Source organism: Squalius cephalus (assembly GCF_949319135.1).
Source record: "Squalius cephalus genome assembly, chromosome: 1".
NCBI classification, from domain to species: Eukaryota; Metazoa; Chordata; class Actinopteri; order Cypriniformes; family Leuciscidae; genus Squalius; species Squalius cephalus.
In genome coordinates, this window is record NC_137122.1 from 5,332,285 (window position 1) to 5,357,519 (window position 25,235).

The window sequence follows — 25,235 nt, forward strand, 5'->3', positions numbered from 1 at the left end:
TGCACCGATTGATCGGCTGGTGACCGGAATTGGCCGATTTTCACGTGATCGGCCATGACTGGCGACCGGCCGGTCAGTCTGACATATGCCGATTTTATGCCGGTCAAATGCACTCGGGCGCCGCATGATTAACCTTTTGAGCGGTTCGGTCTCATATATGGGATTTTTATTTCTGTGCCCCTGAGAGTAACGTTACGGTGCCACATTTATAATGTTCAGTGACGTCGCAATACTGCCAGATTCAAACTGTGCTTTCGCGCGTTGGCTGGCGCTGAGCCAGAGTCGGACGCATTCAGCGCTGTCATATATCACAACTAAGCAGTGTTTTCAACCTCATAATGTTTATTTTAGGTTTCAGATATTTAAATACACAAGCACGAGTAAAACAATACATTTGCAGTTGGTAAAATACACACTGATGTCTGTGGAAGCAGCAATAACAATCTATTCAAATATAATTTGCCGACATGTGTTATTCATATCAGACAAACATAGTGGAAGTAACTATAAAGTTTACTCTATTCTTCTCAGTTCACCGGCCACTTTCTTGCATTCATTTCGGGAGAAACTGAATTCACGTGCTGTAAATCCGACTGACAGGACAACATTGCGGCGCCCATCTCATGTTATAGATCAAGATTATTGATTTTTAAACGACCAAACACACTCACTTACACGTAACTTATGTGAGAATCGGAATATCAGATAGGCTGATTGATGACATGGTAAGCATGTTTGTGAATATTTTGAATAAAAAAGGAAAAGCGAAATAAAAGCGACACATCTGTCATACAGTAGACTTCGGTGTATCGCTATATATGTATCAAGAAATAACAGACCGCATTCTACATGGGAATTCAGCCCAGCCATGTAATAAATCGCGATATTGTTATGCGTATCTCATCAGTAAAGCCGGTTCCTTGATTAGTAGTAAATCGCCATCTCCTGCTTTCAGATGGAGCGGCATTTACTACAAAGAGCCGTAGTTAACTGACAAGCTGAGCCATATCGCATTAATATCGCGGACGTATCGCCAGCGATATTTAATGCGATATGGCTCAGCTTGTCAGTTAACTACGGCTCTTTGTACACAGCAAAACCTCCAGTGTTAAAACCTAGAGTGTTTAAGTTAATGAGATAACTAAGTGATTAATTTAGTGATGATTGAACATTATTGAAGACACCTGATGTTAACAAGTAGAATCGCTGAAGGAGAAAATTGCTAATTGTAAGTTACCATTATTGTGATGGGTAGTTGCTTTAGTTGGGCTCTGACCCTTTTATGTGTACTTTAGATTTTGTTTGGCTGTTGTATCTGAGTTATAACTGCCAGTTGAACAAAGACTAAAAAGTGATCTGATGGTGTTGGTTATATTATGACAATCATCATTTGAACTTGATCACTGAACTCATTAAAATCCTTCTTTCTGACTTCGATTTATGTTGTTGCTTACAGCATAACTGTGAATCTGAATAAATGCCCAGAATTTTTGATATAATATAAAGGATTTCTTTAAAGTTGTTTAAAAAAAAAAAAATCATTATTTTAGGCATACACAGATGTCAAGATTCAGTCTATGCATCTCAACAATGGTGAGGAGCAAAATATTCAATGAGGAAAAGTAAATTACATAGACCAGTGGTTCCCAAACCTGTCCTGAAGGACCCCCAACACTACACGTTTTCTTTGTCTCCCTAATCAAACACACCAGATTCAACTCATCAGCTTATTATCACATGGGTTAATGAGCTAATGAGTTGAATCAGGTGTGTTTGATTAGGGATACAAAGAAAACGTGTAGTGTTGGGGGTCCTTCAGGACAGGTTTGGGAACCACTGACATAGACAATTCAGATCATAATTTATTCATACCGCAATGCATGATGGGAGCCATTAATGAGTTGTGATTGGTGGCAGCCACTGCAACATGCTTTATTATTGTCACCATTGTTGAGATTCACAGGCTGATTATTGATGTCTGTGTTTTAAATGGATATGTCTGAATGTCTTTTTTTATCAGAACAATGGTTAATAAATATTTTGAATTATAAGTAAAGTACTGATAATCATAGGCTGAAGAATCACTAAACTGCTGCTAACAAGTTAAACCAAACTATCTTAATATGTTTTATTGGCAAAACATAACCAACACTATAAGATAACATTTTACTTTGTTCATTTAACTGTTATAAATCAATAACAGCAGACAAACAACAGTAAATATTAAAGTAAACATATAATGGTCTAGAGTCCAACTAAAGCAAACACCCATCACCTTAATGGTAACTTACAATTTGTGATTTTCTTCTTCAGCGATTCTGCTTGTTAACATCAGGTGTCTTCAATAATGCTCAATCATCATCACTAAATTAATCACTTAATTATCTCCTCAGCCCTAAATGCCGCTCCATCTGAAAGCAGGTGATGGCGATTTACTACTAATCAAGGAACCGGCTTTACTGACGAGATGCGCATGACAATATCGCGATTTAAATCGCCCAGCCCTATTCCATTGCCTTATCTTCCTTGAAAAGCGTTCCGTCCATTCAGCTGACATGAAAAACACTTTCAATAAACAAAACAAAACCTATCCAATGATTAAATGTTTTCTGTGTTGACAAATCTTGTGCGATTAAAGTTCTGTCTAACAGATTATTAACAGAGATTATTATTTTATTTTAATAAAATTTTATTTTAATAATTATTATTTTAAATGAACATTTCTTTTAAAAAAAAAATTATTTGACAGATTTTCCTTTTCTTAAGGGCATAAACAAGCTTTACGCCCTTAAAAAGTGACCGTTACAGAATATAATCAGAGTTATTTTAATTTATTCTGGTTCTTCCAAGCTTTATAATGGTAGTCAATGGGGGGGCCAACTGAAACCAACAGAAGCACATCCATCCGTTATAAAAGTGCTCCACACGGCTCCAGGGGTTAATAAAGGCCTTCTGAAGTGAATCGATGGGATTTTGTAATAAAAATATCCATTTTTAATTCTTTATAAAGTAAAACTATCTTCTGACAGACTGCCTTGCATATTAAATTTGAAAGCGTAACTGACGAAGTGTATGACGTAGCAGAAGCGTTTTGAACTGCAAGAGGTGTTGTTGACTGTGAAAATCTGTAGATTAAATACATCATTACTGCAACAAAAAAAAAAAAATTTTAAATAAAGTACCTGATAGTGGAGTTTGTGGGAGAAGAGACAAGATCTATAGCAAAATGATGGCCTCTCACAGCGGTTCCATACAAAGATCAGTCGCCGATGGAGGTGCCACAGCCAATCAGGACTGGAGTTCTGCAGTTCTGAGTCAGGTAAGCAGAATAAAATACACTGTAAATAAACAGTATTAAAACAAAAAGTAAAATCACTAGTACATGACCTTCCATGGCTGAATTCTTCCATAAATTAAATTATCATATTTTATATCATTAAATTATGTTTTTCAGGATTGGTTGTTGAATAAAATGTTATGCTAGTAACAATTAATAACTACTAGATATAACATAATAAATACAACTCCCGATTCGATACTATCACGATACTTGGGTGCAGATACGATATGCATTGTGATTTGAAATTTCATCCTCTGTTGGAACAAAAGTGGGTAACTTCTATCAACCTCATAAGCAAGGACAAAAATAAAACAATTTAATTTTCTACTAAGCAATACATTAAAATGTAGCCAAATTAATAAACACTAGTCATGAGCACATTGGATTTTTATTATGTAGCTCAGAATAAATAAATAAATAAATAAATAAAATAAACTGAATGAATGTCACGTGACCTTAGGCTATATATATACGACGACCATTGTAATTTGCATCAGATGACCGTTATTATTTACTCAGCATACTGTACCCTCAACATTTTTATGAATTTTCTTGCATCAATAACCTGTAATTAGCAATTAACTGTATATATTTTGTATCTGTTCATTCGTTATACGTGTTTTCACTTCTGTTGTTTTATTCATTCATTATAAGCCGGCTTTAGTTTGTTTGTAGTTTGTCGTTAGTTCGTCGTCAGTTCGTCAAATTGTTGGTAAGTATGAATTAAGCAGCCTTTTGATATGTTGAAGTTTATTATAAAGAATTATTATACATTAATATAACACACAGACACAATAAACCACGAATACAAACACTAAAAACAAATACCGGAAAAGATTAGGGTGCGTTTATTTACTTTCCTCACAAAACAGCTGTGAGTGACGACACATGGAGCGGGAAAAAAAAGCTGTTCTGATTGGTTTAGACCGGGGCGTCCAAACTCGGCCCTGGAAGGCCGCTGTCCCGTAGAGTTTAGCTCCAACTCGCCTCAACACAGCTAATAAAAGCTTGATTACCGGTTGTTAAGGTGTTTAATTGGGGTTGGAGCTGAATTCTTCAGGACAAAGGCTCAACAGGAGCAAAATTGGACGCCCCTGGTTAACGTTAGACGATGAGAAAAGTTAACGTACAAATGTGAAGCACTGTGCTACTTAACACTGGTTTCCGAAACCTTAACGTTAGTGGACGTTATCGAGTGTACAATCAGTCCAATTTTGCACACTCAACGGCTGTCCGAAATCGCTTATTCATTTTCCTTCACTCCTCCAAATTAACTGTGTTAAGTGAGCCGTACCATGCAGTGGAAAACCGCCATTAGCGGCCCAATGTAGGGACGATGTGTGCACGAGGGAGAGAGAGGCCCGATAACACAAGCGTGCATGAATTAAGTTAAACAAGCACTAAACATATATGATGGTCATTATGCAAGACACACTATTTCCTAACATGCATGTTAACATGTCGTGTTAAACACGATTACCTTCATGACGATGACACACATCAACGCTCTCCGTCGACTCGTCTCGAACTCCTCTCCACTCACCTGATCCGGAGCCCGGAGCGCGCGCGCGCGCACACACGAAAAAGTGACATCAGCATCGAACAGCCAATCGCATGCCCTGAAACAAGAGAATCGGAATTCACTTCTCGCGAGAGACTAATTCAATACTATCATCTGAAGATTCGATTGAAGAATATAAAATACATAAATGCATTTAGACAGCAAGAAGAAAATATCTTGCTATAACAAGAACATGTGTTTGTCTTATTTATACTCCACAATATAAACTAACTAAATACTCAATTTATTTAATAAAAAAAATTCAGTAAAACGTCAAATTGTATAACAAATTAAAATAACTTTTAATTTTAAAATGCTATTTATTCCTGGGAGGCAAAGCTGAATGTTCAGCATCATTACTCCAGTGTCACATGATTCTTCAGAAATCATTCTAATTTGATTAAATGCCCAAGTAACATTTTTTATTATCAAAGGATTATCACCATCATCCCTGGAATAAATAACATTTTTAGATATTTACATACAATTATTTTAAATTGTAAAAAATAACAATTTTGTTTATTTTATTTTTTTGCATAAGATACTTATTTCAAAAGCTATATACATGTCTTTCTTACCAGTCTTAAACTTTTGTGCCTGTGTAGACTTAATATGCAAAAAAAAAAAAAAATTAATTCTTTATCAGTGCTTTTTGTAACATAGTTTATGCATTTGAATTACATAGTTGAAAATTTTATTGGAGTAATTAAATAATATGGGTTTCAGGCTTGAAAAAAAAAAAGAAAAGAAAAAAAAAAAATGTACCTAATAGTGGAGTTTGAGGGAGAAGGTACAACTGGACCAATTGCCAAGTCATGGTACGCAGACGGCTACTCCTGGTGGCCTCCATATAAAGACCTTGACAGGGTGTTGAAGAGCGTCAGAACCATGGAGGAACCACAGCCAGAGAAAGGGTGGACCCGTCACAGAACCAGAATCCTGCATGAGTCAGGTAAGAGTAAATTATACTGTGTAAATTAAACATGATCTTGCCCAGCATACCTGTATTTCATTGTTCAGAATCTTAATTTTTTTTTTTCTACACTGTAAAATGTGATCTCACATAGCTCTAATAAACAACATGTAAAAGCTCCAAAACTGTATTTCATTTGTCAGCATCTTTTCAAAATGTGGCCAAAAACTGGAAGAAGGCCAGCTACACATCTGACATAAATTCAGAACCTGAAATTGCCAGAAAAAGGATTCCCAAGTAAGTAACAAAAGACAAAATAAATGGTTTAACACATGAAAATCCAATAATTAAGATATTTTTGATGAAATCTCTGAGCTTTCTGACCATTCAGCATATTTACGTAGCTTTGACTTTAAACAGTGAAGAGCATCCAATTGTACTTTTTCTTTGTTTTCCTAGAAAGAAAACATACTCTGATAACATCTCATCAGATGATGAGGCACCAGAACCACCACCCCTTAAAAAAAGAAAAATCGCAGACACAGAGAGTGTTCCTCCAGCACCGAAACCTCCAGCACTTCCAAAACGCACCAAAAAAAAAGGTAATGGAAAATAACTTAAAAAAAATAAATGTTAATGAAATGAATGCTATGAATAACAATACATTTTCCATGTCGACTCAACCAAAGGTCGAAAAAAATATATATATCTACGATTCTGCAGAGGCTGTAAAATTACGATTTTGACCAGAGATTTTGAGCCAAAACACAGGGGGGTTAGAAAGATAGCAGCATCGTTATTTTATTTTTACAGAGAGATTGGTAGTCTATAAGTAAAATCTGTTGACTTCAGCAATCTTTTGCTGCATGTGTCAATGATGACAGTTCCAAAAAAAATTCATACATGACATTCAATATTATACTATTTTTTATTTTCTGAAATTTGGTTGATTTGATGATTGATGAAATAAGTAAGATTAAAAGTGCATAACACCCAGATTACAATAAACGAAATTTCCTTATTATTAGGTCCTGTTGTGCAAACTCAGGTTTTCCAGAGCAAAGCTGTAAACCCTTTAAGCAACTGTAAGTTTTTCTTTTATTTTTTTTAATCTTTTTAAATTTTTTATCCAAACCTACAATGATTACTCAAAGCTACAACTATGTCAGTGGTTCTTAATCCTGTTCCTTGGAACCCTCCACTCTGCACATTTTGTTTGCATCTCTTATCACTTCAGACTATTCAACTGTGGACTTCACAGGATTCCAGTTCGAAGGGAGCATATATTTTACATTCAAAGGGCATAAAAGTGCATGAGACATGCACTTAAATTGTAGTTATTTATAGAGGTATATTACATCTTACTTCACACTTCTCTAATAAGTTTTGTCTGTGTGTGAAGACCCTGCAGAGGCGTTGTGAAAATCTGTGAATAAATGTTCCTAAGTGAAGTAAACTTCAACAGATTTCTTGTTCAGGAACAGGATTAAGAACCGCTGAACTATGTAATTTTTGAAACATGCAGCTGAACAAATATAGCTATCAAAATTAACATTGCTAATGACCCCCCAACTGTCAACAGTATTTGTCAATCAGCAACAAAGGGAAACGGAAGAGCAACAGCAGACCTGGTGTGAGAGTCTCCCCAGCTTTCAAGGTAAATTATTAGTTGTATCTGGCTGTTGGGTATGCTCAAATGAAAATGCTTTTTTGAAGTTTGTAAGTTATGGGGTAATGCCCTGTCACAATTACACATATTACAAGTGCAACTCCATCTTTTGCAGCTCCAGTGCGTGTGTCTGAGGCAGACCATTACGGAGATGGCTGGAGTGTTGATCCACCTAACACACAAGGTACAATAGCATAATCAGGGATGAGTAAATCAGAAAACACATTCACAGAATTTAAATGCAATATAAAACTGAATAACATCATATGTGTGTTCAATCCATAGAGCACACATTCTCTGTCCTGAGAACATCAGGGGACAACCAAGGAAGAACACGGAGTAAGATTACTGCACATAAATTCACTTAAGTAAATTTTACAATTTGACATCCCTCACTCAAATAGAGTCAGTCAACAGATCACAGTTCAAATTGCAATTGAAATGCACTTTACAGTAAAATAACTGCAAAATGATTTTTGGACAAATGTAGCCAGACTCAAGGCACTGGGATGACTCAAAATTACCCACCCTTGTTAAGATAGATTCTGAAATGAATGTGTCCCGCTGAGTGTGAAGCAGGCCTTAGTGTGTTAATTTGCAAATTTAACAAGTGAATCTTCCCTACTCCTCCTTCCTCAGCTCCAGTGGGCGTCTCTCAGGCAGAGCATCATGGAGCCGGTTGGGGTGTTGATCCACCTAACACACAAGGTAAAAGAGCATTTATTACAATAAGTAGGAGGAAACAAGACAGGCTTGTAAAAAACTGGTAGGGACTACACAAGCTTCCTCCTGGGTTAGTGGCATCACTAACCCTAAAAATTACATAAACCCTGACCCCGGGAACACATGTTGAGAATAGGAAGAGTTGTTGTAGTAGAGCACATTTGTGAGTCCGCTCAAGCTGTCGGATCCGTCTTTTCACATGCAATACAGTAACACAAATGCAATAGCAAGTCACTCTGTAGGCATCTTAAAACAGTTCCCACACAACCGATTTATAGATTATCATGACAGAATATGCTAATTGAAGATAGTTAACTCCACATCAGCAACATAAATTCATCAACTGACCATTCAGAAAAGTCCTTTTGCTCTACATGTTGTCACTTCTTTTTGAATCTCTCCATCTTTGTCCAAATCCAGTGTTTTATTATTTTCTGATATTTCAGTTAACTACACATTTACTAATTTTAGTGTGTGTTAACTTGTGTTGGAAACAAGCAAATCTTACCTACTCCACCTTCCTCAGCTCCAGTGGGCGTCTCTCAGGCAGAGCATCATGGAGCCGGCTGGGGTGTTGATCCACCGAACACACAAGGTAAAAGAGCATTACTTACAATAGAAAAGGGAGAGAAAAAAAAACAGAAATCTTATTCACAGCACTTCAACAAAATCTAAAACTGTATATTTTATGATCTTTTCCACTCCATAGAGCACACATTCTCTGTCCTGAGACCCTCAGGTGATTGTGACCACCAAGGAAGATCACAGAGTAAGATAAGAAATAATGAAAATAAATAAAAACAACAAATAACTGACAGTGTCCTTACCAGACACAGGCTGCGTTTACACTTGGCATTAACATGCTTTCACAGTGATCCAATCAAGCAGATTGGATCATTAGCCAATCAGGACATGGCACATTTACATTTGTTCACATTAAGTGGCCACTGTATCTGAATAACCGATTGGATTTCTAAAGTGTTGTCAATTTTTTGTTGGCCATATGAGTGTAAAATTAATTTGAAGGAATATTAGACTGGTTAAAACTAAGCTTCTGTACTGTATATGTTTGATTTATGTTGTGTTTAGGACAAAACTTTTAATGAAGAGCATTTTGTTTATGTAATTAGGCTCTCTAAGTATATAAAATTTTGGATTTAAATTTATCGTCCAATATATCGTTATCGGCTTTCAGATATAAAAGAATTAATGGTTATCGGTTTCGGACAAAATTTTCATATCAATGTATCCCTATTTTGGAGAGCAACTACTCCTAGTCACCCCCTGTCATTTCAAAGATTTGTACAATAGAGAGCATGTCAAGTAGAAACGCTTTATCCATTTTGTGATTTTGCACCCATTTTGGGAGGTGCGTGCGCAGTCAGTAGTGAGGAGCCAGGCAAAAGTATAAACATTATACTTGTTTCAAACGGATTTGACAGAATCAAGTGACGAGACCAATGCTGCAGGGGGTGCCAGGAATAGTCACACTCAAATTTGGAAATATTAGAGTCCTAACTGTACTCAAAAGAGCACTGATGTACTGACTGGTGATTGTTGGTAATGCCAGTGTAATAATTAACAAATTAACCATACTGTTCTTATAAGAAGTGAACAAAAATCTGTTTTATGCTTTTCGTTTTTATATTTTAGTGTGTTAACTTGTGTTGGTAACAAGTGAATCTTACCTACTCCACCTTCCTCAGCTCCAGTGGGCGTCTCTCAGGCAGAGCATCATGGAGCCGGCTGGGGTGTTGATCCACCTAACACACAAGGTAAAAGAGCATTCATTAGGCATGAGGAAATCAAACACATTCACAACATTTAAAGACAATATATATATATATATATATATATATATATATATATATATATATATATATTATATATATATATATATATATATATATAAAAATAAATATACACACATATAATTACATTATCTGTTCAATCAATAGTGCAAACCTTTTCTGTCCTGAGACCTTCAGGGAACCACCAAGGAAGAGAGGAGAGTATGTTTCCTACAAATTATATTATGTTATGCTGTTATGAAAATCATCATCAGCATTTAAGTTTTTACTTACCAAAATCCAGTCTTGAGTATTGTACCATGCAAGTCATTTATCGATTTAAATGATCTTCTGTATTGCAGCAAGGGCAATTCTGGAAACACTAGAAAAAATGGACATGAAGATCAACCACCTGACTTCACTTGTCCAGTCTCTAGTGGGAAACAGACGCATTCTACCGCAGATGCAGAATGACGAAGAGGATGACGTCTTTCCACTTGCATCTATTGAAGAGCTAGACCGGCTGGAACAAAGTTTAGTTGACAGAGGGTTTATGCAGAGAATGGTAAGAATCAACTGAATTTTCAACCTACAACTAATAATGAAATGTACTGTGCATATTTACACACTTGTCAAAAGTCTGAGATTATCAAGATTGTAAAAAAAAAAAGAATAATAATAATTAAAGAAGTTTCTTCTGCTCAGCAAGGCTGCAATTTATTTGATCAGAAATGCAGTGAAAACAGCAACAGTTAAATATGATTAAACCTTTCAATTTTAATATATTGTCAAATGTATTTTTTCTGATCAAAACTATATTTTCAGCATCATTACTCCAGTCTTCAGTGTTATATTATATTCTAATATTCTGTTTTTCTGATTGGTTAATAGCAATTATTATTGGTGCTCAATTATTGATAATGGTTATTATCAATGTTAAAATAGTTTTTGCTGCTTCATAATTTTGAAGAAACGGTTATCCTGTTTTTAGGATTATTTGATGAACAGAAAGTTCAAATGAAAGTTCAAATGAACATAATTTATTTGAAATGTGAATCTTCTGAAATGTAATAAATGTGTTTGTCATTTTTTAACATTGCTGATTAAAATGGTTACTTACCTAAACTTTTGAATGTTTCAAAAAACTGTTCATCACAGTTTCCACAAAACTATGAAGCAGCACAACTGTTTTCAATATTGATAATAATCAGAAAGGTTTATTGAGCAGCAAATCAGCATAATGATTTCTGAAGGATCAAGTGCTGCTGAAAATTCAGCTTTGCAAAGCAGAAACTTCAAAATAGAAAACAGTTCTTATAGTCAATGAACAGACTTTCAAAAAACATTACAAAATAAGAATTATTCCAAACTTTTGACGGATACTAAGAAAAGTACAGAAGAGGTACATCTATATGCTCAAATATTACTTAAAATTTACCTGTTGAAGGTGAGGAGATTATCCATCAGTGGCGGGCCAACAATGAAGAAGACCGTGTGGAGAATCTGCTTCAAGGTCTTCACCACGAACGTCGCCAGGGAACTGAACTGGTGCGGGAGAGGAGACAAGCGGGGAATCAAGTCATCAAACGTCGGCTCACTCTTAATAGGCAAGTTCAAATGTTGTACAGATATGCATTAGATTTGATGGCGGGAAGTTAGCCAGTCAGGTACGTTAAGTACTTGCTAACATGTTCATGTGAGGTAATAATCAAACATGTGGTAATACCAACAGCAACGTGCCGTTTTCAAAAATAGCTAGCAATTATAATAGCTTGTTAAGAAATTAAAAATGAGGTTTAAACGTTCAGTTAAATAAGTATTGACCAACCACAGAAACGTGCTCGAAACAACGTGCTCACTACCTAACAGGTGATTTCAGTTAACATTACGTAATTTCAAAGTTATTACATAACCGATCACAAACGCAATTAGTATAAAAATATTTGATTTATAAGCCAATCTTTCCTCACAACTCGTCAGGACACATTCTCCACGCAGCTTCAGTAGTTTTACGTAAACTCACTCAGGAAGAGCTTGACGCATGAACTCTGCACGTTTGATATCTTTGACTTTGACCAATATATTCGGATAAAAAAAAATTTAAAGTGTCTTTTTTCTTTTTTATGCAGCTTCAGCCATGAGGAATCCCGTCCTGCTGTCGCCAACGGAAGCAGAGGCAGAGAAATACATCAAAGATTTCCTACGCTTGGCCCCAGGGAGGGTGTAATTTATGTTATTAATATTTGTGTATTGTAGTAATATAGAGTGTATTGTTTTATTTGAATAGCCATAGCGTTCTGTTAATGTGGCCTTTTATAATTAATTAAAAATGAATATAAATGATTAATTATAAATATATTGCCTATAATAAACGTATTTCTAAAAACGACAGCAAATGCGTGTTTTATTCTAGGTTCAGGAAAGCGGTTACTTCACGTGCACAAAACAACTTCTATAACTAACAGGTGATTATCATATCTAACCAATCAACATAACGTAATTTTAAAGATATAACCGATCACAAACGTCACACAATTAGTATTAAAAGTATATTCGTTTTATACATACCTCAAGCACATGTTTCCTCACAACTCGTCAACACGTCTTCTCCACGCAGCATCAGCAGCACGTGGTTTAATGTAGACTCACGCAGGAAGAGTAGCTATGTCCAAAGACAGGTAAAAGTAGGCTACATATTTACCGTGTTTGCAAGTATTTTTTAGAAGAAGCAGTCAAGCAACAGAAGAGGACAGCAGATTGTAAGTGTTTTGTTTTCTCATTAGATTTTAGCGCTGTTTATTGCCGTTGCTAGGAAACATTGTTTTGTTTGCAGTGTTTAACGTGGTAAACGCCTTCTGAAGTTGCGTTTGTTCTCGTACAGCGTGAACATTTGTAGTGGCTGTGTTTTATGGGAATTAATTTTGTTAATGGAAGGAATTATATATTTAAACGATGTCTGGGCTACATAAATCAGATGTCTTGGAGATGTATGGACATCTGATGAACATCTTTATAAGAGCGGATTGCCGACGTTCTAAATTATTTACGTCTTATTTACATAGCCTAGACGTCGTTCTAACAGCTGGCAAGGACGTCTCGGCGACGTAAAGCATATGAGCACACGCCCTAATATAAACGTCTTCCAGATGAAAACGACGACGTCACACAGATGTCTGCGCGACGTGCGTGTGCTATCTGGGGAGCGTGGTTCTAACGTTATTTATCTGATTCACCGTGCGTGTTCCACGGCGATGCGTGATAAACATCATAGAAGTATATATATTTGTGACTGGCAGTGCGAGTTCCACTGCTAGGACGAATATTCCCAGTATTTAGTCTTTATTTCTCAGGTTGTCCGTGCGTGTTCCACGGCAATCCCCGTGATACGTTTAAGCTTATCTGTGTCTGTTCAATTAATTCTCGTGTAAACACTGCGTATGTCCGAGGTTAGTTGAATAGGAGTTATTTCAAGTTGTGTTCAAGTAAAGCTTGACGTTGAAACTCAACCAACAGTTAAGAACCCTGTTGTTTTTGTGTGCTCAGATAAAATTGCACAGAGACGATCCACAGAGATCGCTATTGTTCCATCTATTACAGCGCAAAGCTGTCCTTTAAAAATTAATCACTCTTAAACAACTGAGTGAAGCCCCACGTCGTAAAACAGCTACGAGTGGTGTATTTGTATTTTTGGAATGCGCCGACATTTCACGTTATATGATCGACTTTACGTGCATATTCTTTAGTCACATGCTTATCTGTTTACAAACTGCAATTCACGTGTTTGCCCACTAGCGTTGTTTTGTCGCCATAGTTACAACCGTGACACGGAAGTCTTAACCAACGTTTCCGGGAGAACTCTGACCCCTCGTAAACAAACTCTTTGGTTGCTAGGCTAGCTAAGCTAAAGCTAAGCTAAGTAGTTGTTTACATCGAGGCCTAACCTATACTAAAGCCTTAAGCATTATTTACGGTTGTCATTGACATCAGTGGTTAAATACAGTGTCTGTTTGAACAACGTTAAAGTGATTTAACCATTTAAACACCTTGATTTTTACACCTGTTGGTCTTTTCTTCTTTCCTATTTTACCTGTCTCATATTTTTAATTACCCATATTTCCCGTGAAAAGGAAAATTTCGGGTCGCAATTATTAATTCCGTTTACCTGCATTTTACTTGAAAAAGAAAATACTGGTTTATGATTATTAATTGTCAAATTCTCATTTGATTTAAAGAAAAAAGGAAATATTAAATTGAAGAAAAAAGGAAATATTAAATTAAACAGGTAATTTCTAATGATTTCCAGATTTATTCTTAATAAATCTAATTTCATAATTTTCATAATTTTTAAATTTCTCTTTTAGATTTAATCACTTCAGGTGAATAAGTTTTGAACTTTGAAAGTTAAGTAAACTCATTCAACCCACATTTCCCTATTACAAATATTGTTAGACTCATACTTGCTCATTTATTGTTATTGCGTTGTATCCTCCATTTCTCCTTTCTTTTTGTTACGGTTATAAACCCAACAATTCTATCTGATTTACTCATTTTCCTCTTTATTTAATTTCCCTTTTTCTTATTTCGTCCATTACATTATTACTTTCTTTCATCTTTTTATTACCTTTTTCTTTTCTTTTACTCTAGCTTGGGAGTAACACACCTGAGCCTCAATAGGAGACATTGGTATCTCACTACAAGTGTCAAATAAATCAGAGATAACCCTCTCTTACAAAGTTTTATTTTTGAATGTTTAGTTGTTGGCAACTATCAATTCTATACTCGTAGTTCGACAAAGGCTCCAGAGCCATTTGTGGATCCGATCTCCTTCCCTCCTTTCCTTCTTACATCCTTCCTGTTCTGTCCTGCTTTCCCATCCTTCACATTTGTAGGAAACAAACCTGGAAGAACCATCAATCGAGTCTAAAGAAAGAGAAAGAGAATTTTTCCAAAGAAAACAATTATTAGGTATTTGATTTGTAATCAAACCCTCTCTTGTTCTCCATACTCTCCCTGCATCTGTAAACGCAATTTACAATTTGACATCTTATCCAAGATCAATTAACAGAGACAAGTGTTGAGCAACCGTCGCCTTCAAAGCATCCCAGCAGAGCTGTAAGCGGTCCAAACTGAAGGTGTGTCAATCCTGTCAAACTTAGAAAAAAGGTATCAGCATTATTATTGTATTATTTTTCCTTGTAAACATAAACAATAATATTGTTTACCTTTCTGGAAACAGATTCTCACCGATAGGAAGCATTTATGAGAAAAATAATATTTCTCCTACTTAAGAATTTTCTTTCTTGTTTTATTGAAATTGGTTTTAACCTCTCTCTCTTTTCCCCTTACTCAGTTGAGTGACACATCACAAGTTTAAATCAGCTTTTCATTGATAGAAAATATTTATAGAAATATTTCTCCCATTGAAAAAAAAAAAACTTTTCCTTTCAATTGAGATTTGTTTTAACCTTTTTCTCTCTTTTTCCCTCACTCAGTTGAGTGACGAAGTTTCCACATCACTAACCTACCTGTCTACACTGAGACCAACACTTAGACATTACCACACTTCACTGTTGTTGTACAGTCACTTAAACGACACTTAGCTGTTCAACCACATAGGCTTACACCCCACACAGATCTGTGTCAGTCTCTTCACCCCAGCGTGCCAACATGTCGCGGACAACAAACCCCAGTGACGTGGACGCCTGGCTCAGAGGCATTACAGACTGCCTCACACCAAAGACAATTGAACTGTTATTATTTTTAATAATAATCATAATTCTGAGAAGACTCCTGACACATGATTCAAGCCAGAATCAGAACCACAACCACGTGGAACTAACCAAGATCATCTGTTCCCTAAGCAATGCCTTCACAGCCCAGCTGACACTAAGCGACAAGCACATCACCCACCTTCAGGAGGAGCTGACACGTGCCCAGAGCCGCATAGACATGCTGGAAGTGAAAGTCCAGGACGACTTCAAGCGTCAGACCACTGAGTTCCTGAGAGAGCTGATGCACACTCAACACTGCACAGACCAGCTCAAAGCGAAAGCTCAAGTGCCTGACGAAGAGGAGCAAGAAACAAAGAAACAAGTTGACAAGCTCCAAGAAGCCCTTGCAGTCACTGAACGTGACAAACAAGAATTAAAGACTGTCCAGATGCACCTGGTAAACCAACTCCAGTCTGCTGAACATCAGCTAGAGAAAGCCAAAGCTGACATTAAAGACAAGAACTCTGAAATTAATGCTCTGAAAGACCACCTGGAAAGGTGCAGTGCTGACATTGACCATCTGACCCAACAGCGAGATGACGCCAACGACGAGCTCTACGCGGTCAGAGATGAACTCCAGCACATTTTCCAACAGAAACCAGAGCCAAGAAGGGAGAGACCTCCCTCAGCATCACCACTGCTGAGCAGAACAGAGTCCTCCATCCAAGAACTGCCATACAACAGAACAGGTGAATGGCCGCAACCCAAAACATCACCAGCCTTCACCACAGAACTGTTCACTGCCAACAAACAAAGAGAGCTCATCCAGGCAGACTCCAAAGCTGCACAGGGGATGACCTTTAAAGATCTCAACCAGCTGGTTAAGAATATCACTCAGTTCAACCCGAACTCCACGGAGGGCCAAGACATTGAAGCCTACATCCGAGATATCAACTTCCATCTAGAGGTGAGACCACATGTGACTGACAGAGACAGGTTATACCTCCTCCGATCCACATCCGGTCCAGAGGTACGAAGCTTCCTAGACCGACAACCTGCTCATGTAAAGTCAAACTTCCAGCTACTATGTGAGACACTGATAAAAGAATTCACAGGCCCAGAGTCGGAACACGGTGTGTTAATCGCCTTGGAAACCAAACAAGGTCGACACGAGACTCCCCAAGCCTACTACCAGCGTTTTCGACAAGCCTTCTTTGGTGCACATAACTCACCTGAACAAGAAGAGGATGTGCACTTCAAAACCCTCTTTCTGAGAAACCTGCACCCTGGATTAAGTCATCATCTTGGTCTCGAGGCCTGTGCAGACACAATGACAATTCAGCAGCTACGTGACCTGACACACAAGGCCCACATCAAACAGAAGATGTCCTCAAAGAAAGGTTTGAAAACATCCACAGTGTCAAACTCCTTCAGCCAAGACACAAGCTATGCACTGGAAGACACCCAGTGGCATGACAACACCACAGTCCTTCGCAAGGTGCACAGAGAACGTGACCCCCAGGCCAATGACGGCTACCACACCAACCGCATGGAAAAGCCATGGGACCAGCCACGCTTCTCAATGAACCCACAAGAAGGAAACAACTGGAATCCTAACTGGACGTCCAAAGGCTGTCATCCAACGCATCCAAAAGCATTCAATGTGAGTAATCGACGACGAAACTCACCTCGGCACCACTCAGTCAAACACAACACTGAGTGTGCCCAAGAACAAGACAGTTTACCCTCAGAAGACATGGAGCAACTAATGAGGCAAATGAAAGTGTTCATAGAAAACAAGCTGAACACGAATGACCAACAAGATGAGTCAAATTCGCTATGACTAGCGATGGAACGGAAGACCAATGATCATCTGGTACACCTTCATAATGAAGATGACGACCACCTGTTCTACAACAACACAGAACAGAGGGGTCTCTCAAAGCCAACCACTGACAAACACCCAGAGGTACCAGAAAACACCACACTGGCTTCCCATCACTCACAAAGAAACCATCACACAAGCTCCAAACTCAAGAACCACGTGTGTGCTACAGTAACCACGGTAAGCACAGAAGGTCAGAAAGTCTGTCACAACCAGAAGGCATCAGAAGAGGAATGCAACAACGGAGACAAAGTTTTGCACCACAGCGTCACGCTTCCATGCCAAACTGCCTCCCAATGTCTGCCAGAGAACTTCCTGCCTTACTAGACTGACCCCCAGCAGATCATAGAAGATCCCTTTTCTAAGGCAAAGATGCAACAAGCCAATCTTCATCTAAGCTCATCAAAGCTAAGCCAAGAAGCACGTGGGCAAGCCTTCAAGAAAAGGGGGGAGCAAAACAGACTGAGACAGATCTGACCATACATACATACATACATACATGCATGCATACATACATACATACATGCACTACACTACGCCACTAACATGCTCACTAACACGTAGAGGTTAACCACATCTACCATGGAAAACATTCAACAAACATGTTTTCCCCACAGGTAGAAAACTAACTTCAGAAACTAGCTTAACGACTTAGCTACACTTACCATAGGAAACATACTAGCTATCCATCCAACAAGTAGAACACCTCTCATTACCCTGTGATACCTGACACCTTAGCTGCACAACAGTAGTTATAAGCCATACTAGGAACACTCAATTGTTTTGTTTTACCTCTTCCTTAACTTTCCTTCTTCTTTTATTAGGTAAAATGCATGTCTACCCCCTTAAGGGTCAAGGTCATGGTAGTAGGATTGACGCACCACGCCTGACACTTGTAAGCCGCCTTAAAACGAATGTGAGCCAGAGAGCTCCATGCATGATGGGTCACATAATTGTTACCACAAATTATGTCACCAGAAAATAAAAGGTAAAACGTCTTAACGTAAAACAACTTAGAAGAGAAGATAACAAACAAACGTAATCACAGAATTTGATCAAAGAATCACCGTACCGAAACAAATTAGAATAACAATCCCAAAATTTAAACTCTATTCAATATAATAGACCATATTGAGAGAATGAACTTGAACTTTTAATACTTAAGTAATCTAATGCCCTGCACCAGTACAGTGACCAGTCATGGAGGTGTTGTCTTGTTGTTTGCTTTGTATGTGTCTGTTTCTTCTACCCGTGTTTCTCCAGCGTTCACCGATGTCTTCATCTTAACACATCGCCGTACGAAGAGGGGATATGTAGGATTGAGTGTGAAACAAACACAAATGAATCTTCCAAGTGAATTGTTCAAACATAATTTCTCACAGAACTGAACATTCCAGACACCAAATCACCAACCCCAGAGCCATAAAAGAAGGCTCCAGCCAGCCAGTCTCCGTTGACCAACGAAAACCCCCAGCTAAGAACTTTATGGCCATGCAAGCTTCAAAGAAGATGAGCCCAACTAAAGAAAGAACTGGTCAATGTAAGATAGCTTGGAAAAGAATGATTGGCTCAGAGATAGCACAATTCAGCCCGATCAAGATAACAGCAGGAGCTGCTTGAGCCCACAACATTCCAGACCCCTCCTTAAGGACCTCTGATAGACCTCAGGGTGTAAAATAGTTTCAAACCACAGAGCTGAGATTTTACCTATAACATAAATAAAATCATTCAAGAACAATTTTCAATGGACTTATAGATCAAGCATCATGCAACGACATGATTCTATATTGTTCCTACAATAGATGGGTGTATCTGATATGCTTAGATGCCATACAATTCATGTAATTGTTATTATTGTTAGATATTTGAATGAAAATGTGTTGTGTTTCATATCAATATTATCGTATGTTCTTAATTCAAAGGATGGCTTGATTGAAATCTGTGGAAAATGTTTCGGATTCTTATAATAGTAATAATGTCTTAGCTGTGGCCTCTGTACTCTTTGCTAGAGCTTAGAGACTAAGGAGAGCACAGATAAGCTTGATTTATGATAAGAAGTGAAGAGAACGCCACCTCCTAAACAAAGACAGTGTCTAATTGGTTAGAACTGATCCAGGAGGCTGGGCGGACATTTGAGTTTAAAATCTTAACACCAGAACAAAGTTAAGAGTTTTTAGTGCAGAACCAGAAATGCAGCGGGAGATGAAGATCTAAGACAGACTAGGAACCATGTAAACGCGCAGACGAAACAACCCAAATCAAGATCTGAAGAACATGGGTTAAACAGCTTCATTCAAGCCACCATCTACTCCTCTCAATTTCCTTTCTTTTCTTAGTTTCCTTTCTTTTCCGTTGTGAGTCTCGGTTCTAAGTTAAGTTTTGCAACAAGACTTCGAGCCACGTTTCTTCTGCAAAGCCAGCTTCAAACAAAGACTTTCATTCCGCCAGCACGCCACGTGACTGACCACGTGACCCAGACATCAGGCACGAGGAGACCAGCCAAGAACGACCGGGAAAACCCCTTTCACGCAACAAAAGGGAATCCCCAAACACAAAGACAAGCAAGTACTGCCTCCAGACTCTTAAGCTGAACTGGTGTATTTGATACAGATTTAATAACCTAGGAAACGATAGGTTAAACTAATGATTGATGGTTCATTCAGGTTGTGTCTTATAAGTGCATAGAAACTTGGGATTACATCATCTCACTCTTAAACTCACTCTTAAAACTTAATCTTTCCTTACTCTTTTCTTTCTGCAACGCGTATGAATGTGTATGTGTGTGTTTGTGTTAGATATTAGTTTTATGTGTTAGAATAATCAATAAAGTCTTGTTTGTATTCTAAAGAGAAATATTACTTGTGTTATTTTGCTTACAAATTTAATGTCTTAAACTTCTGATCTAAGTTACCTTGCTAACTATATAGTGTTTCACTATAGTTCGGATATTTATATCCGTTGCAGAGTTGATAGTTACAGCCAGTTCAAATGAACCGCGAACGAGTCATTTGCTCGGTTGTAATAAGTGACTCTTTTGAATTCCCTATAAATTAATTAATAATTCCTTTGAGCTAAATTGTAATCACTACAAATTACAAATATCCTACATAACTTAACGTACTACGGACTGAGAAACGCGCATCAGCACGCAAATTAAATGTTTTTTCACCCCTACCTCGTACTCTGCATGATGTTCGGGGTGTCTTTTTTTTAACTGATAAATTAAACGAAGTGCTGTAGGCTACGTTTTTGCAGATGCACCCCCTCTGGACAATTCAGCAGAACAGTGTCTGCAAACGGCCGTTTTTGCCTCTTTCTCTGACACTTTAAATTGCTTCCACACTGCCGACATGTTTGCTGCATAAAGCGCGCGCCTCTCACTCTACGCGGGTTACTATTTGATCGCGTCATTAAAAACGTCATTGTTCGGCAAATTTTATTCGGCCTTTTTACTTATTCGGCCGAACACCGAAAGTGCTTTTTTTGGCTATTTTCGGCCGAATAATTTCGGTTGCCGAACATTCGGTGCATCCCTAGTCAGGGTCCCTGCCATTAGAACCTACAGACTTCCCTTGCATTCATTTATCGACGAACTGATCTATAAATGAGCATGCATCCCAGGACACTGTGTGTTATAATTTACTGTCTTGTGTAATGTTTTGAATACTATTGTTTTGATACTGTGTATTTGTAATAGAACCAACGGTCAATGTAACCTCAACCCATACCATGTTTGGGCTCTATCAATTAGTACTTGGAAGATTGAAATGATCGTGTATATGATATGTTGATAACTGCGTAACATTAGCCTGGGTTTCCCCATACTGCCTTGCTCGCAGCGCGATTTTATTCACACTGCTAGGCAGTCTGGACACCATGGACCAGATTTTCCCCTGAAAAAGGGAACCAATCACAGAACGGGGAGGGAGCAGCAAGACGATGACGACACCGAAGCAGTTTGTTTATATCTATGGATTCAACATGGCATCAGACTCGACGTTACCTTCTACCCTCATGTTTATCTTGCACAAACGGTAATATTCGCTAAACGCCATCGTGTACAAATAAATCTTTGACCCATCGTCTTCTTCCTCGTCGAATTTCTGTCACTCTACATACGTCATCTGGTATAATTGAAGCGACTGGCTATGAGCTACATACAGGCGCATTTGATAGACATTTATAGCGCCCAATAAACGGCTCTGGGCATTCGTAAACCATGCCTCAAATACGAGAAAATGAACACGTGGTTCCCAGACCAAGTCTCAAATGAGACTTGGTCTGATGTTAGCCAGGCTAGCGTAACATATTAGTATTACAAGAATCTTTCATAGTTTCCAGCACTGAAACACACACTGACGTTGAGTGAAAGTCTCACTAATGACACTGATTTATGGCGTGGATGTGTGATCCAGTCTGGCATGAGCTGGCATCTTCAGCTTAAACGAGCTGTGCTATTCCCCTTACTGAAAGCAGTTATATGATCATTCTTATGTTCCTTTGAGTGTTTAAAGTTGTGTGTGTCCAGAGAGAAATTGAGTATTGTAAATTTCACTGTTACTCAAGCTGAATTGATCAGTTGTTTACTGAATAGAGATGTTAAAAGAGTGATGACACAAAATGGATGCTAATGTGAAGTATAGCAGTATTTGAGTTCTCATCCAGTACAGTATAATCATGTAAGATGTGATTTCAGAGTGAAAGCCTGAGCCGCTTCTTCCCAGTTTGAACTCTCATGTGAATCTTCAGACTTGATTTACACTGAGGGCAGGAGACAGATTTTTTGGCTTCTGTTTTTCCTTTCTTGTTCACGTCCATCAGGTCTAAAAAAAAAAACCAAAAAACATTATATTAGGTGATATTTCAAATGAGAGACAATGAAAACAATATGACAACAATGAAAACAATATGAAATGAAAAGTGAAGCTCAAAGTCAAGATCACTGATGAGTTCAATAGTCATATTAATCTCATCAAATCTGGTCAACAACTGCTGAGCCGGTTATGATCTATTTTAACGCCATGAAGATGATTTGTGTTATAAGTCACTAGTTTAGTCATGACACTCTAGATCAGTGTTCTTCAACCCTGCTCCTGAAGGACCACCAACATTGCACGTTTTCTTTCTCTCCCTAATTAACACAGTCTCACCCCAAAACGTCACATACTGACGGGTCTTGACCAAACGGCAACATACGACGAATAGGGTACCCCTAAAACGTCCATATGTGACGATTCGGGTTATGGGTAGGTTTAGGTATGCGTTAGGGTACCGCTAGGCAGGGACGTGCACAGACATTTTGAGGGGCAGGGGCTCAAGTGAAATAAAGGGCACTTCTCATAATTACTAGAGCAGCAAAGGAAACCATTCCACAATGTGCATGTTTTGAAAACATTTTCTATGCTACTAGTTTCAAGTATATATTTAGAATAACCTAAATAACTGCATCAAGCAGAGGGGCGTGTTTTACTAATAATTTGTTTATTTTTGCACAAGGCACTACATCATTTTAATTATTTTGGTATTATCAGAATACATAACACTTTAAAATCAACACAAATATTCACTCTAAACTGAAGAGGGTTGTTGCTGCTATTTTGTTAACTTTACTGAAAAAATCACTGCAAAAAGGATTGACAAAATACAAAAATACAGCAACTTAATAAAATTATTACAAAACAAAGGTCTTCTACTTCAAAATAAAATCGGTTACTTCCATTGCCTGGTTGTCTCTCCTTCCTCCCTTACATCGGCAACCTTCTGGGGGCCATGTCTCTGGAAATCTTACTTGATTGTTTGAATTAAACTTACCAAAATAACTGAGTAAAATTTCAATAAAAGCCAATGTCATGTATGTATTTGTGGTTGTATGGAATACTATTTTATAAAGGTTTAGAGGAAATAAAAAAAGTTAAATTACTCATAAGTAAAAAGTTAATTTATAAATATTGTTATTTTTAATGTTTAATGTTAACTTATTTCTACTCAGTTTTATTTATTAATGTACCAGATGCAATTACTCAGATTTACTACATTTTTTTGACTGTATCCTCCATCTGTTTGCATCTGTAGATTTCTTCTAAATTCACCAATTTAGATTTCTACATTTCAGGGGGAAAGACTCTTGATGTGTATGCAAATTAGGCGTCAACTAGTTAAAATGCGCAAATTTGCATCTAATTGATAGGGCAATGCAGGTAAATAGGATAAACAAAATAACTAAAGCATATCACCTGGTGGTGATATATGGTTATTTTATTACTAACTTATTTTATTACATGGCTTGGTTGAATTCCAATGTAGAATGCGGTGTGTTATGTAAGGGATAATGTATAGTGAGCCGGTTGTTATAGTGAATAACAACCCCGACAGGCTGAACGGGATCCCGACGCGAAGCGGAGGGATCTTGAATCAGCCTGAAGGGGTTGTTATTCACTATAACAACCGGCTCACTATACATTATCCCGCTTATTACATGGCTACCTACAAAATAAATAAATAATTTGCCACGAATTATTGATTTTAAAAGGAGTTTATTGATTTAAAAACGATTGTATTGCTTCCGCTAAAGAAAATAGTCCGTTCCGCGTCCATAGCAACGCGCTGTTTTTCATGGCAACGGTCTGTTAAACTTCGCAGCGGTCTGTTATCAAGAAATAACAGACCGCATTCTACATTGGAATTCAGCCAAGCCATGTAATAATTCTTGATATCAGACCGCTGCTAAGTATAACACACCGTTGCCATGAAAAACAGTGCATTGCTATGGACGCAGGATTCTAACCGTAGAGACGGAACGGACCGTTTTCTTTAGTGGAAGCAATACAATCGTTTTTAAATCAATAAACTCCTTTTTAAATCAATATTTTGTGTCAAATTATTGATTTATTTGGTAGGCAGCCATGTAATAAGTGGGATAATGTAGAGCGAGGAGGCTGTTATACCCGCCGGGGTTGTATTCGCTATAACAACCGCCTCGCTCTACATTATCCCTTACATAACATCTACCAGTAACTACAATTTCTATGGACTAAATGCATATGAAAAATCAAGGTTACATGGTGAAGCTGCAGCAGGAAAAGCACACAAGCCAAACTAACTTCAAGATTCCAGATTTTGTTGCTCAGCACATAAAGATATAAAATAACTTACCATGATCTCAGACTGTGGTGATGTGGTTCCTCCACTGCATGGATCTTCATGTGTCGCTTTAGGTGAGTTTTAATAGAGAAACTCTTCCCACACTGATCACACATGTGTGGCTTCTCTCTGCTGTGGATCCTCTCATGTCTTTTCATATTTGCTAACACACTGAATCTCTTGTCACAGTGTGAACACTTGTAAGGTTTTTCTCCAGTGTGAATTCTCTGGTGCAGTTTCAAACAGTTTGCTGTAGTAAAAGTCTTCTCACACTCAAAGCACATGTACTCTCTCACACCAGTGTGAGTTTTCTCATGTTTATGTAAAGTGTGCAACAGTGAAAAACTCTTTTCACACACAGAACATGAATGCGGCTTCTCCTTCGTATGAACTGTCAGGTGTGTCTTCAGCTCTGAGGACCTAAGAAATGTTTTGCTGCATTGATCACATGAGAACGGCTTCTCTCCGGTGTGGATCATCATGTGAACATTAAGAGTTTGTTT

The 25,235-nt window shown here is 37.8% G+C and overlaps 2 protein-coding genes across 2 annotated transcripts in view; both read left to right on the forward strand.

The window, feature by feature from the left end:
• Positions 1-25,235, forward strand: part of LOC307155885 (uncharacterized protein) — a 468,056-nt gene that overhangs the window by 59,440 nt on the left and 383,381 nt on the right. The window lies entirely within an intron of this gene.
• On the forward strand, positions 5,661-10,034 carry LOC307165854 (uncharacterized protein; the record flags this gene model as incomplete). The annotated part of the gene is made up of 10 exons (XM_079883886.1): positions 5,661-5,853; positions 6,018-6,111; positions 6,274-6,416; positions 6,843-6,899; positions 7,397-7,471; positions 7,599-7,667; positions 7,769-7,822; positions 8,733-8,801; positions 8,916-8,975; positions 9,913-10,034. The coding sequence occupies 10 exons, from the start codon at positions 5,661-5,663 to the stop codon at positions 10,032-10,034; spliced, it is 936 nt and encodes a 311-aa protein (XP_079740012.1).